Source organism: Aulonocara stuartgranti, assembly GCF_965226115.1.
Source record: "Aulonocara stuartgranti genome assembly, chromosome: 16".
NCBI lineage: Eukaryota > Metazoa > Chordata > Actinopteri > Cichliformes > Cichlidae > Aulonocara > Aulonocara stuartgranti.
In genome coordinates, this window is record NC_138952.1 from 33,276,793 (window position 1) to 33,290,589 (window position 13,797).

The 13,797-nt window shown below is 41.5% G+C and overlaps 1 protein-coding gene across 1 annotated transcript; it reads right to left on the reverse strand.

The window, feature by feature from the left end:
• Positions 1 to 2,559: 2,559 nt before the first annotated feature.
• Positions 2,560 to 6,795, reverse strand: fzd5 (frizzled class receptor 5). Its single transcript, XM_082509094.1, has one exon. It carries the CDS (start codon positions 6,010 to 6,012, stop codon positions 4,288 to 4,290), a length of 1,725 nt encoding a protein of 574 aa, XP_082365220.1. The 5' UTR covers positions 6,013 to 6,795; the 3' UTR covers positions 2,560 to 4,287.
• Between the last annotated feature and the right edge of the window lie 7,002 nt (positions 6,796 to 13,797).

Consider the following 13,797-nt stretch of genomic DNA (forward strand, 5'->3'; position numbering starts at 1 on the left):
GCTAAGTTCTAAACATTGTTGAGAATATTGAGCCTGACTTCCCAGAGTTCAGTTTAAACACTGTGTTATAGCCGAATATTAGAAAAACACAACATGCGCCATTCATTAACCTTAGCTGGCATTATGATATCTAAATCAAAAACAGCCCACAGTTGTGAGGGAATCAGAGAATCGCTCCTATTGTAATTCCTTGGTTTTTACAGACATGCAGCTGCACGTCTCTTAACAGGTACTAGAAGCTATGAACACATCACTCCAATTTTAGCCAACTTACATTGGCTCCCTGTTAAATATGTAGATTTTAAAATTCTTTTGTTCACTTTTAAAATTATAAATAATTTGGTGCCCAGCTATCTTTCCGAACTCCTCCATTTGTACAATCCCAATAGAGCACTTAAGATCATCCAATCAGATGCTCCTAGCACAACCTAGGTGTGACCGAGCCTTTGCAACGGTAGCACCCAGACTCTGGAATAACCTCCCTGTTCATATTCGTACTGCTGAGTCTATCCAGTCTTTTAAATCATGTCTTAAAACATATCTTTGTACTTTGGTTTTTGATTCTAACTAGTTGGCTGTTATCTGGCTTGTTCTGCTGTCACCTATGGTTTCCTGCCCTGTTTTCTTATTGTTTTGTTTTAATTGTCTCATGCTTTCACTGACTGTGAAGCACTATGGTCAACTTTGTTGTTTTTAATATGTGCTATATAAATACATTTTGATTTGATTCTAACCGTTACACAGAACGCAAGCAGTCCAAAGTAGAGCTGATACTTCGCACTAGGAGTACACTGAGAAACAGGTGTGGCTACATGGTTGAATTGTAAACCAGTTTAAGCAGTTTATCTACTTTTTTTTTTAAGGAAGCAGTTCAAATTGTAAACATATATATGAGGCTCTTTTTGTCAGTGGTGAAATTGAAACAAGTTTTTCTTGAGTTAGATAAATCATTCTGATTGCATAAATATCTAAAGATCATATGAAAGCACTTGTTTTCTGCAAATTTCTGTTAACTGTACTGCAAGTATAGGCAAAAGTTTGTTAAATGCATCTTTTGAATCTATCCTTTGTTGCTTTCAGTGGCATAACAATATACACTCACTTGACACTAAAGTACTACTACCAGGTTGGACCCTTTTGTCTTTAGAACTGTCTGAATTCCACATAGCAAAGATTCAACAAGGTGCTGGAAACATTCTTCAGAAATTTTGGTCCATGTTGACATGACAGCATCACAGGGTTGCTGTAGATGTCAGCTGAACATCCATGATGTGAATCTCCTGTACCACCGCATCCCAAAGGTGCTCTGTTGGACTGACATCCAGTGACTGTGGAGGCCATTTGATTACCGTGATGTGATGTTCAACAAACCAGTTCTGAGATTTGATTTTTGTGATGTGGTGTGGGATAAGATGGATTTGCTCATCAGCAATACTCAGATAGGCTGCAGCATTTAAACAATGCTCAGTTGACAGTAAAGGACCCAAAGTGTGCCAAGAAAATACATTTCTCACACTATTACACCACCAGCAGCCTGAACCTCTTATACAAGGCAGCACTGATCCATGCTTTCATGTTTATGTTCTGACCCTACTATCCTAATTTTGCAATTGTCCAATTTTGGTAATCCATATAAATCATAACCTCAGTTTCCTGTTCTTAGCTGACAGCAGTGATACCTGGTGTGGTCTTCTGCCAGTGTAGCCCATCTCCTACAAGGTTGAAAGCTGCTCTTCTGCACACCTTGGCTGTAATGAGCAGTTATGGAAGTTACTGTTGCTTTAAACTGTAGGTGGTCTTGACCATGTCTACATGCCTAAATGCTTTCAGTGTGTGTAACAGGACTGTGTGCATATTGAAAGTGAACAGATAGAATTCATACAATAGTAGATTTATTTATACAATAGCAAGTATCTTGCTTTTAGTCAGCTGATAGCTTCCTGGATTATTTAAAGACAGACATTCCCGTCAACTGTATTGTCTCTAAAGTTATTTTCACCCCCCAAAAAGTACCTGATTATACGTTGAATACTGTTGTAACACTGTATCTAAGCCACATCAAACCACACATGGTTTACTTCCAACACATTGGACTTCATTATTTTTCTGTTAAATTCTAATGTCCCTCAGGTCAAGTGCTGCATTTTCAGCTTGCTATCAGTAACAATTACTCACATACATCTGATATTTACATATGTCTGGCTGAAGGAATGAATGAAGAATGAATAGGTGTCTTGTTGTGACGTTTAACGATGTAGGGTGGTGCTACAATGTGACAACACATTCCAAGAGATCAGCAATCTATTCAAGGAAACCCTCTTGCAAGAAGTAGGTGAGACTTCGTAGAATAGTTGTGTATTTCCACAAATTTGTCATAAACAGGGCAGCAAATGGTTACACATCCACTATACTGCCATTATTAGTGAATGCAAGAACTTCCAAATCAGGTTACTGAACAACTAATTTCTTCCTAGTTGAACTTTGCGCTCTCGTGCGCACTCTTCAGCAGTCAGTTAATGTTTTAGGGCTTCATACACAGTCAAAAAGCAGTGCACAACGTTCAAGATCCAACACTTTTAATTCCACAACATGAATCAAAATCTACAGTATTTTATCAACGTCCTTTGAGGAGGTCTGTCAATGTAAAAACTGAAAAAACCCAACATGTACTCTTTAATCTACACATCAGTTTTAGGAGCATTTCTTTTTTTTGGCATTCATCATCACTCATACAATCATTTCCTTCACACACATCAGACTAATAAATTAGAGCTATCTAGCATGTGGGACACACGGTAATCTAAACAACACAAATGACCATCAGCAATGAATGGAAATATTACAGAACGTCACAGGTCCAGTCAGTTCTGCATTAGCGCTGCAGCACTCTGCACTGAGACGGATTTCATGTTGTACTCGTCCACCGTCATTCATTTTGTTGTCTTTAGCACTCTCTGTCTCTCTTTCCCATCCCCACCCTCCACACACGCACACTTTTCTGGGTAAACTGTACACCGTGCAGTGAGTGTGACAGTTTTTATCAAGTTGTCAAACAGATAACTTACATTAGACCACAGATCCATTCAACATAGGAGGGTTTGGTTCTTACTTACATGAGAAAAACTCAAAATACAGGCACATTCTAAGTTCCTCAGTTAATTAACTATTAAGCAAAAGAGCTTTTAAATTGTGACATTGTTCAAAAAGAAGATTTTTCAAAGTGCTTGTTTTCTTCATCCAGCAGTCCAAATCCCAAACAGAACAAGATAAATAACAACCTGGGAAAATTTAAATTGTTACTTTTTACTTCTATAGATTTAAACTATGTCTTGGTTATTTGTTAAACGTGGCTAGTTCAGTTTTCCAGAGTCTAAGGTGACCTTTACTGTACAGAGTCTAACCCTAACATCTGTTTGTTCTGGCAAAATACTGCTATAAAAATCACTTTGTGGTTCTCAAAGTGAGGTCCAAGGACCTCTAGAGGTCACTGAGCTGAGGTCAGGGCACCACAGAATAATCATTAATTGGTCATTTATGCTATTAATGTTTTTCAACAGCTACGAACAAAATTCAGATGGGTCTGTGGTCTAATGTTCATCTGTTGGGGGTGATGTGGGGGGTGAGCAGGTCCCCTTTGAACCAGCAGATGGGGCTGAAGTTTCATCCTGTATCTTTAACATAAACATTGTGCATTGGTTCACAATACATGAACAAAACTAGATTCCCCCCCACAGAAACTTTAGTGATTTAACGAGACAGTTAAAATGAGAAAAAGACTTTCAAAGAATTTCATCTCTGGTTTTGGGAAAAAGCAACATAATAAGGACCTTTTCCCACCTTCAGTTTGTAACCATACAAAACAATTCACTCAGACACTGACATACTACAGCACATTTATACACGAGTGTATACAGCTCAAATCTGATTTGTTTTTCTGGCGTCTTACACTTACGATTGTGGCAGTGGCATCAGCTGGTTAGAAACTAAATATATGGCATGTTATCTTTTTTTTTTAAACACCAAATATTTGTACAATATATACATAAATAAATATGTGTTTTTTTCTCTCTCTCTGTCAGTGCTCAGGATGAGGAGAAGCATGTGGGACTCCATTATGGATCCATTTAACTCAAAGGTTAGTTCCTCAGTGACAGTCAAGTTCAGTCAAAGGTTTGAGCTCTACGTCCAAGGAAAGCAGTTCTAGCTCACAGTTCTGATATATGTCCACAATCCCAGTCTGTGTTTGGATACTGGGAGATGTGGCTGTACACGAGTCCTCTTAAAAGCTCATATATGAGGCGGAACAGCTTTATGGTAGATCCCTGATGTCAGCCCAGTTCCAGTATGTCCAGTTAAAGCAGTACTGGCCTCACTGTACATGGAGGGTGGAGCGGTGGCTTTCTGTGGCCAACAGGGACAGCATCGAGCCACAAACCTCCTCCAGGACTCTAAAGTTTTTCCCGACCAAATCCAGACTCCTGAGGTGATGCCCACCACTAAGCACATGAAATATTTGAGCATGAAGACGGCGTAGTCCGGGCCTAGTCCCAAGCGCTGGCGTTCGGACGGGCAGAGGCAGGCCAAAGCTCGCTCCCAGCCAGGCCGGTAGTGCTGCTCATACACCAGGCAGGCCACCACAATAGTGGCGGGGACAGTGTACAGCACCGTAAAGAGCCCGATGCGAATCATCAGCCGCTCCAGTTTGTCCGTCTTGGTGCCACCTTGCTTGATGATGCTCCTGATGCGGAACAGAGAAACAAAGCCGGCGAGTAAGAAAAGCGATCCGGTGAAGAGGTAAACCACAAGAGGTGCGAGCACAAATCCCCTCAGATTCTCCAGACTCTGGTTCCCCACATAGCAGATTCCAGCCACAGGGTCCCCGTCCACAGAGCTGAGAGCCAGCACCACGATGGTCTTGACGCTGGGGATGAGCCAAGCGGCGAGGTGGAAATACTGTGAGTATCCCGCGATGGCCTCGCTGCCCCACTTCATCCCTGCGGCCAGAAACCAGGTGAAGGACAGCACCACCCACCAGATGGAGCTGGCCATGCCGAAGAAGTACACCAGCAAGAAGACGAGGGTGCAGAGAGCGGGGCCGTTGGTGTCATAGAGGATGTGCAGGTGGTCGCCGCTGGCGCCACACGCCACTCGCTCGTGACCTGCCACCAGCCGGATGATGTAACCCAAGGAGACAAAGAGGTAGCAGGCAGCCAGGAAGATGATGGGCCTCTCTGGGTACTTGAAGCGTTCCATGTCAATGAGAAAGGTGGCAACGGTTGTCAAGGTGGAGATGAAGCACAGCACCGACCACAGTCCCACCCAGAAGCTAGTAAAGGCGTGCTCATCTGGCGAGAAGAAAGGCAGGTGGCAGGGCTGGGCGCAGTTGAGCTGTGGGCCAGTCTGGACCCGGCCATACAGGCTGTGAGACTCCCTCATGATGGGGATCAGCGGCTCTCTGCAGCGGCACTCCCTGTCGCACTGCGGGGGGCTCGGCGGTCTAGTCCTGCCCTTAGGGGTGGGCTTGGGGAACGGGGGAGCCAGGGTGGTGGTCTCGCTGCTGTTCTGGTCCATGCACAGGGTCTCGTCCCCTAGCTGTGGCAGCTGCTCACAGCTCATCCTCTCGGGCCACTCAAAGCCATACTGACTCATGAGAGGCGAGCAGCCCCGTTTGGCTCGTTCACACACCGAGCGGCAGGGTGGGAGCGGCTTGCGGTAGTCTGGCAGGCAGATTGGTGTGTACATGCTGCATAGGAAGAAGAGTAAGTCCGGGGAGCAGCGGATCCGGACCAGGGGCCAGAACTGGTGGACCTCCAGGCCCACCTCTTCCTGGGTGTCGTGGTTAAACTGATTGGGCATGTGGGTCAGGTTGTAACCAATGCCCCGACACATGGGCACAGTTATGGGCTCACACACCAGATCCTTAGAAGCACCTAATGTGAAGCCAGGGGAGTGGAGGAGCAGCAGCAGCAGCATTATGAGGGGCCACGGCATGTGTCTCACTGTAGATGCCATAAATAAATATTAAAATTCACAACGATTCATTTGGAGTCATTTAACGAAGAAATCTAATACAAGAGTCCTTTTACTGCATGGTCATCTCAGAAACCTGACTGAGAACTTTCTTCTTCTGGTGAATAAATCTGGACATAAACAGCCTCTTAATGGTTAAAGCATAAGCTGAAGTCTGACGGTAAATCCAGTTGATCCTGCGAGCAGCTGTCAATCATTCACCAGAGCTCCTGCAATCATTACGGAGAAAGTTCATCTCCGGCTGTCACGTTCCACTAAATTTAACATTTTGTTGTTGTTGTCGTTGTTGTTTTTTTGTTTTTGTTTTTACACCGTTTCCTTCCGATAATTCACAGACGCCAGAAAAAGTGGCATCATGAAGTAGAAAATGTCCGTGACAACGTGAACAAACACAGAGCAAAGAGCGGTTCTCCGGTGTACGACAAACGTGTGGCTGTCTCCAGCGCACGAAGCTCGGTGCGTAAAATCCACTTGTCGTGTCCTCTCGGGCTGGTTTATTCCGTCAGCAGCATTATTTTCAAACTTTTAAAAGTGTCCCCTCTGCCGCACCTGTTGCACTTCTCTAGGAGGGAAAACGAAATAAAACACGAGAATAATCCGCAAATGTTCTTCAGGGTAAAAACTTATCAGCCTCGCGCACTGAGCCCGAGGACGGAATAAAGTCCGTTTGAAACTGCAGCACCTCCTCACCGCGCCGAGGGTCTGCTGCATTCAAGGCTGTCGGAAATGTCACAATTTCTCCTTGAACACACCTTTCGAGTTTCTTCTTACTTGAAATGAAACAAAATCGGGTATTTCTGCCAAGCAAAGTCAGTACGGTGTCCGATTTTTATTACAGAAATGTGTTTTCAATTTTTAGACATTTTTATGTGTATAAAGTACTCCATTTAATAAAAACAAATACAAAATGAAAGAAGAAAAATAAAATTAGGTTACAAGGTTACAATTTTTGTGAAGTAGCTGCTACACACTGATTCTCGATATTGAATGGACTATTTTTAAGGGTATTTTTGTCGCCTGTCTATTATTATGCAGTTAAAAAACGTTCTTCTTGGCCAGGTTTTTCTAATGAGGCAAAAACCTGTATTTCAGTGCTTTGTTTGGTCTCTAGTAAAACCCTAAAAGCACTCAGTTTTTCTTTTACAAATGAAAACGTTCTTTATATAAAGAAAACGCACACGTTGGCTTTATTTACGTATTTATTTATTAGTAAAATGTGAACTCCTTTATTTGTGTTTCCTTTTGTAGCGCAGCTCAACAAAGCGCCTGTGCGGTTAGAGCGCATGTTTGGGATTGTCCCCAGTATCGAGCAGCACATGAACGCATCAGTGAGTCATATTTATGACTTCCTGCATTAGGGGCTGGAGTTTACCGGGAGAGCTTGAAGGTATCAGATGATGGATAAGGTCTCTCCACCCACTCACACCTCCACCACAGGACCACACACACACACGCACTAAACGGACTTCTCCATTCATTTTCAGTGAAGCAGACACGTGCATTATAATCCACGAGGTTCATGCTTTATTATTATTATTATTATTATTATTACTATTATTATTATTATTGAATGCTCCTCCGTTTTGTTGACTTTGTTGTCATTCATTGCTTGTTTTTTCCTGACAAAACTGTAATTCTTGATATGTTTTTAATAAATATAAGTAAACTTTATATTTATTGTTGCTGTCAGTCACTTCTGTTTAGTCATTCTGTTTCCATTTATCAGAACTCACAGTTACACATATAATGTATTTAATATCATATGGCAATAAGAAAAACAAAACAGACACCAGGTTATAGTCAATAAATGATGAAATTCTCATTAATAGTTTGGCTTTTTGATGGTTTAGCATCCATTAAACTGTTTACACATTTAACTGTTATTGTTTGGAGTTGAGCATGTCATTTTTTTATTTTCATTTTTTGTCTTGTCCTTTGTTACATATAATTATTTTTTGTTGTTCAGGTGTAATAACAGGTCTTTTGTTTACGGCCTGTTGTTCACTCCTTGCTTGGTCTACTTATGCTGAACATGCCATTAACTGTAAATGATGCACCGAAACAAGAACAACAAGAATTTACTGATCATTATTATTATTCATTTATTTTACCATGTTACAATGGACCCATATTTACCTTCCTCCCTGCCGCCATACTAAGGTGAAATTTACCCTAAAAGGACTTTTCAGTCTGCACAGCTTACAATACCCGGCAACAGTGTTTAGTGTAGCAGTGTGTTTCAGTATTTCTTCATTTCTTTCCATTAATCAAAGAACAAAAATCAGTGTATGAGACAGTTTTCAAGGTGTATCTAGGGATGGATGCTTTAATTGCCTCCATACAAAGCTAAAGAAGGTTAGGAGAGTGGAGGTGTCCTCTGCCGTGTGAGTTAAACAAAGTCTGCTTTATTTGGAGTTAATGAAATTAGAAGCCTTTTCTTGTCAAATAGACCAAATTGAATCACTGACCTGTTTAAACTCCAACGCCGACTGATGTTCAGGTCTCCTCACATGGCAGCACTGGGCCTTGATTAGATCTCAGAAATCATGTTGACGGAGATTTGCATGAACCTTGCATCCACGATGCACTGATCAGAGCAGACACATGAAGAATGATGTAAATGGTGCAAGTATAAAGGACACTGTTTGGAAGGAAGAAAAAATAAACACTATTAAAGTTTTTTTTTAAGCTGTTATATTGTTACAGAGTTGTTACAGTATGTTTGGATCTTTTTCAGTCTTTTAATATAAATAACAATTTAATCTATATTTGCTTTATTAAATTAAATATCCTTTTTTAAATTGCCATCAGTTTCACACATGATGCAGTGTATCCACATCATCGCCTCAAGGTCACAATAGTAACATAAAAAATAATAATAATTTTTTTAGTGAACCTATTGAAAGAATTTTTGTTCATTCTGCCGCGAAGTAAAATCAGTTCCTCATATTTGAAAGTTAAAACAAAGCAGAGCAGTTTTACTGAAGCTGATAGCAACAATGTAAGTTCTACTTTAAAAGGGGAAAACTCTGTGTGCCTGCTTAAGCAAGATAGTAATTCTAAACTGGGATCGTGGAGTACTGGACAGTTTTTTTGAAACCTGGAGTTATGGACAGGTTTCCTTGGTTATCAGAGCAGCATGCACGTGGGTGTGTAAGGGAGTGTAGGTTGCCAGCTAAGGTCTGAGAAATGCTCGCAATGAACGCACTGATATCTAAATGAAGTGGTAAAAAAAATCAGTTGTGCTCGATAGCAGATCTCCTAACGCTGCTCTCTCTCTGTAGCCACACTGTACAAAGGTCACAGCTCTGGCTGGGGGACAAAGGTTTCCAAAGGTGCGTTTGTGTGTTTTTGTGTGTGTGTGTGTGTGTGTGTGTGTGTGTGTGTGTGTGTGTGTGTGTGTGTGTGTGTGTGTGTGTGTTCAGCATATCAGCTGAGACGAGTCTTTCTGATTTACCCCTCCTCGGCTCACACTGATAGATTAAAGCAAACAATGAGGAGTTCATATGTAAAGCTGGCAAGGCATCAATCTGTCACGTATACCAAAGCACACACACAGACACACAAACATATGCATGTGATTACTTGTGCCAGTTGTGTTTGCCTAAGATTTAAGGGAGAACACACGGAGACGTGACCTGCATCACTAGATGTTCAGGTAACCACAACACACACACATCTGTACTTGTTTCACCCGCGAGGACTCTCAGTGCTTCCCACAGCCTGCTGAAGAATTTCTGTCCACAAGACAAAATTAATGTCTATTTAAGTGACTGCAATGAGGATCTCTAAGGTTGCTGTTCGATGCCATGCATCCAAAGCAGTACTTCATATGTTGCTTAGCTTGGCTTTGTATTCCTTAACCACAGTTTTCAAAGTAACCAGTGTTTTCCAAAAACATATCTGTATGATGAACAGCTAAAGTGAGGGAAACAATTCTTTGATCATCTGCTTAAAGTTTGCTCCCTTATAAAGAAATTCTCTAACAATCCTCTAATAATAAGTATTTGATTGGCTATGTGCACATGTGGCACACAGATTACAATCAGTCAGTCAGTTGATCAATTGCACATACTCCAGATCAAAATTCTTTTGTGTATAAAACACACCTGTCCACAGAGCCAACTTCTTCCACTGAAGAATCTCTCCACCACCATTGGCAAGATCAGAGAGCTCTCAAAGGATGTCGGGGACAAGATCGTAGACCTGTACAAGGCTGGCATGAGCTACGAGACCATCAGCAAGAAGCTTGATGAGAAAGTGACAACTGTCAGTGGGATTATCGGAAATGGAAGAAATGTAAAATGACCATCAATGCAAGATCTTGGCCCATGGGGTGAGGATGATCATGAGAAAGGTGGTGGTACCACAGTCACCAAGAACACCACCGGTAACACTCTCATTAATGGCACCATCAACTACTAAGTCATGTTTTGCTTGGGAATCAAGCAAACATGTAAATCAATTTATATTTTTTATGTAATGAGTTCTTTATGGATGTTTGGTTGATGTTCTCCATTAAAATGAAACAAGCATAAAAACAGGGGGTTCATTTCTTTCTAAGTGTACAAACTTCAGCAGGGGATCAAATGATGATTTTCCCAACTGTATGGTGCAGGGATCGGTCCCAGGAAATCAGGTCCCAGGAAATGTGTAATGACAGTGGGTGGGTTAGTGGATGCGAGGTGTGTTCAAGGAAGTATAAAAGGTGTTAAAGCCTTTACACATGTTCTCACTTTCTTCGTCTTCTTTTGTTTAACAACAACTGGATCAGCTGATCATCGCTTGATGTCAACTTTTTTTCTCAATGTGATTTTTCTGAAAACTATCGTTTTTTGTTGCATAAATGCAATGCTTTTGATATATATATATATATATATATATATATATATATATGTGTGTGTGTGTGTGTGTGTGTGTGTGTGTGTGTGTGTGTGTGTGTGTGTGTGTGTGTGTGTAGATATAGATATATGACAAGTTTCCATCAGAAAAATATGGAATTTCGTGACATTTTTTTTGTAAAGGCCTTTAAGCTAAAAACCTATGATAGCTAATCTGTTTTGTTTTTTTTGCTAATTCTTGTCTACAAATGTCACTTGCCAAGGACTGTAGCCATTGTGCATTTAATGATTAATTGTCTGTCTGCCTGTCCATGAATATAACCAACAATCAGTCCAATGTTTTTGTATGAACAGCAACAAGAACAAAATAACACAATCACCAGATTCATGGCGAGCCAGCAAGCAAACTGCTGTTATGTCTCTGTTACACAAGACGCAGATGCATTTTTGACATAATCTTTAATATGTCGACCGTTAATTTGGTTTATATTTGGTTTATTATCTTTAAAGAAAGACAGTCTATTGTTCTGTAAAATCTGCAAGGAGCTTGCACTTCATACCTCATAGACACAATTTTTAAGCTATTTTATCCAACTCGTTGTTTCCCCAAATCTTTAGAATTAGTTGGAAATTGCAAAGCTAGCGAATAATCCACATAACAGACCTTATAGAATAAGTTGCAATCAGCTGGAATTGTCTTTCAAAACCAATTCCCCAACAGTTTGGCAGCTCATGAAACCTCTTCTGCCTGGCTTGTCACTGGTTTGTTGAAGGCGTTCAATAAAAAAAACAACAACAAAAAAACATCTCATTAAGGATTTAAGTAGAAAACAGTGGATCTACCCTTTAACCTTGGTAAAAGCACACTGACAATCAGAGGCCTGCTGAAAGCGTCGATGTGGCCAAACGAGCGTCTGAACAACCAGGTCACTGGGAACACTGGGGCCCTGCCAGCTTTTGTGTAGCGGCTCGATAAATGTCGAGAGGGGGTACTGTGTATGTGTGCGTGTCAAAGCCATGCACTCTCCACTCATGTTGGGAGAGCAGAGGCCCGGTCCTTCCTCCTCTGTGACCGTTGTCCACATTCCCCCTCCTCCTCCTCTCTTTTTCTTTCCTCGTCCTCTTTTCCTCCTTAAACTGTCTTTTGTTTTCATTTTCGTTGGCATTTCTGCTCCGTCGTTGTTCAGTCCACTAAATGAGTCTTGACTGGCTCGCAGGCCACTGGAGAAGCACAAAGGACTTCGTTCTACTCGCTACAGTTGATCCATTGTGGGCGTCCTACAATGCACTAATTGGCGATGACAATTAAGCACGGTCGACACTCAGCTTCAATTTGCCCACTGCTCGACATACATCAGAGGCAAATGAGTCAGCCTCTGAGCTCCCAGCTCTCTCACACAATATCCATGTTCACTCTAGCAGGTTTACATGCACCTTTATTCACATGGATCTTGTTTTCTCTCAGCTCAGCTTGAGGCTGAGCTCATAATCTGATCATCGGCTGCAAACTGACACGTTATCGTTTTTCACCTCAGCAAACTGTGAATTAATTTGGAAATTGTTCACGTCACACGGCGCTTTTCGGCACATGGAGATGATCCACGTGTCACAATCTGTGAATCTTGTGCTCTCATTAAACTATTGCTCTGTAAAAGGAGTTTTATCTCCTGAGACTTTGGATGAAATACTCAAATGTGGTACTAAACTCAGCTGCCAATGCAGTGCGCAGTGTGAGAATACAGGCATCTAACATCTGGTTTAAGTTAAAGTTCAACAAATTAAATAATCCCAGTTTTAGGTTGCATTGTTTTCTACCTTATATGGAGTACAATAAGTCAGCTCAGTGAATCCTCCCTTAGTTATGCTGCAATAGACGTAGGCTGCCGGGGATTCCCATGATGCATTGAGTTTTTCCTTTCCAGTCACCTTTCTCACTCACTATGTATTAACAGACCTCTCTGCATTGAATCATATCTGTTATTAACCTCTGTCTCTCTTCCACAGCACGTCTTTTATCCTGTCTTCCTTCTCTCACCCCAATCGGTCGCAGCAGATGGCCCCGCCCCTCCCTGAGCCTGGTTCTGCCGGAGGTTTCTTCCTGTTAAAAGGGAGTTTTTCCTTCCCACTGTCGCCGAAGTGCTTGCTCATAGGGGGTCATATGATTGTTGGGTTTTTCCTCTGTATCTATGAAGCGCCTTGGGGCGACTTTTGTTGTGATTTGGCGCTATATAAATAAAATTGAAATAAATTGAATTGAATTTCCAGTTTAAATGTTCTGCCCCACAAGATCTCTTTTCCACAAAGTACTGGTTTCCAATCTCTATCCCATCATGTTACCCCTCACACACCCCACACAAAAACAGATTATTGCAGGTTCGCAAAAGCTTTCAGTATCATGGCACCAGAAAAAATTCCTGGCCCAAATTTGGAATCATTCGTCGACAGGGTCTACTGCATGAAATTTGCAATTTCACAGGGAAAAATGTGCAATTATTTCATGATTTTCATTCCGGTAGAAGTTATCCTAACATCTCCTGTGTAACATTTTGTTGTGGGGTATTTCTGAGAAGACAGAACGTAGTCAAGGACTACGTTGGTGCAAAAGACATAGGATAGTCACAAGGTTAATTTGAAGGGTCGTGAGATGGTTATGATATAGAAGTTATGCTATAGACATTCACAGGTCACTTCATCAGTTAGACCCTACTAGTACTGGGTAGGACCAGTTTTACTTTCAAAGCAGTCTTAATTCTTTGTTGCATAAATTCAAAATGCTGGGAAGGTTCCTCTGAGAATTTCTGTCCATGTTGACATGATGATATCACACAGTTGCTGCAGATCTATGATGTAAATCTCCTGTTCGACCACAGTGAAGTCACTGTCATTCTCAAACTGTGACATAGTCATGTCATGTATTTACTCCAAA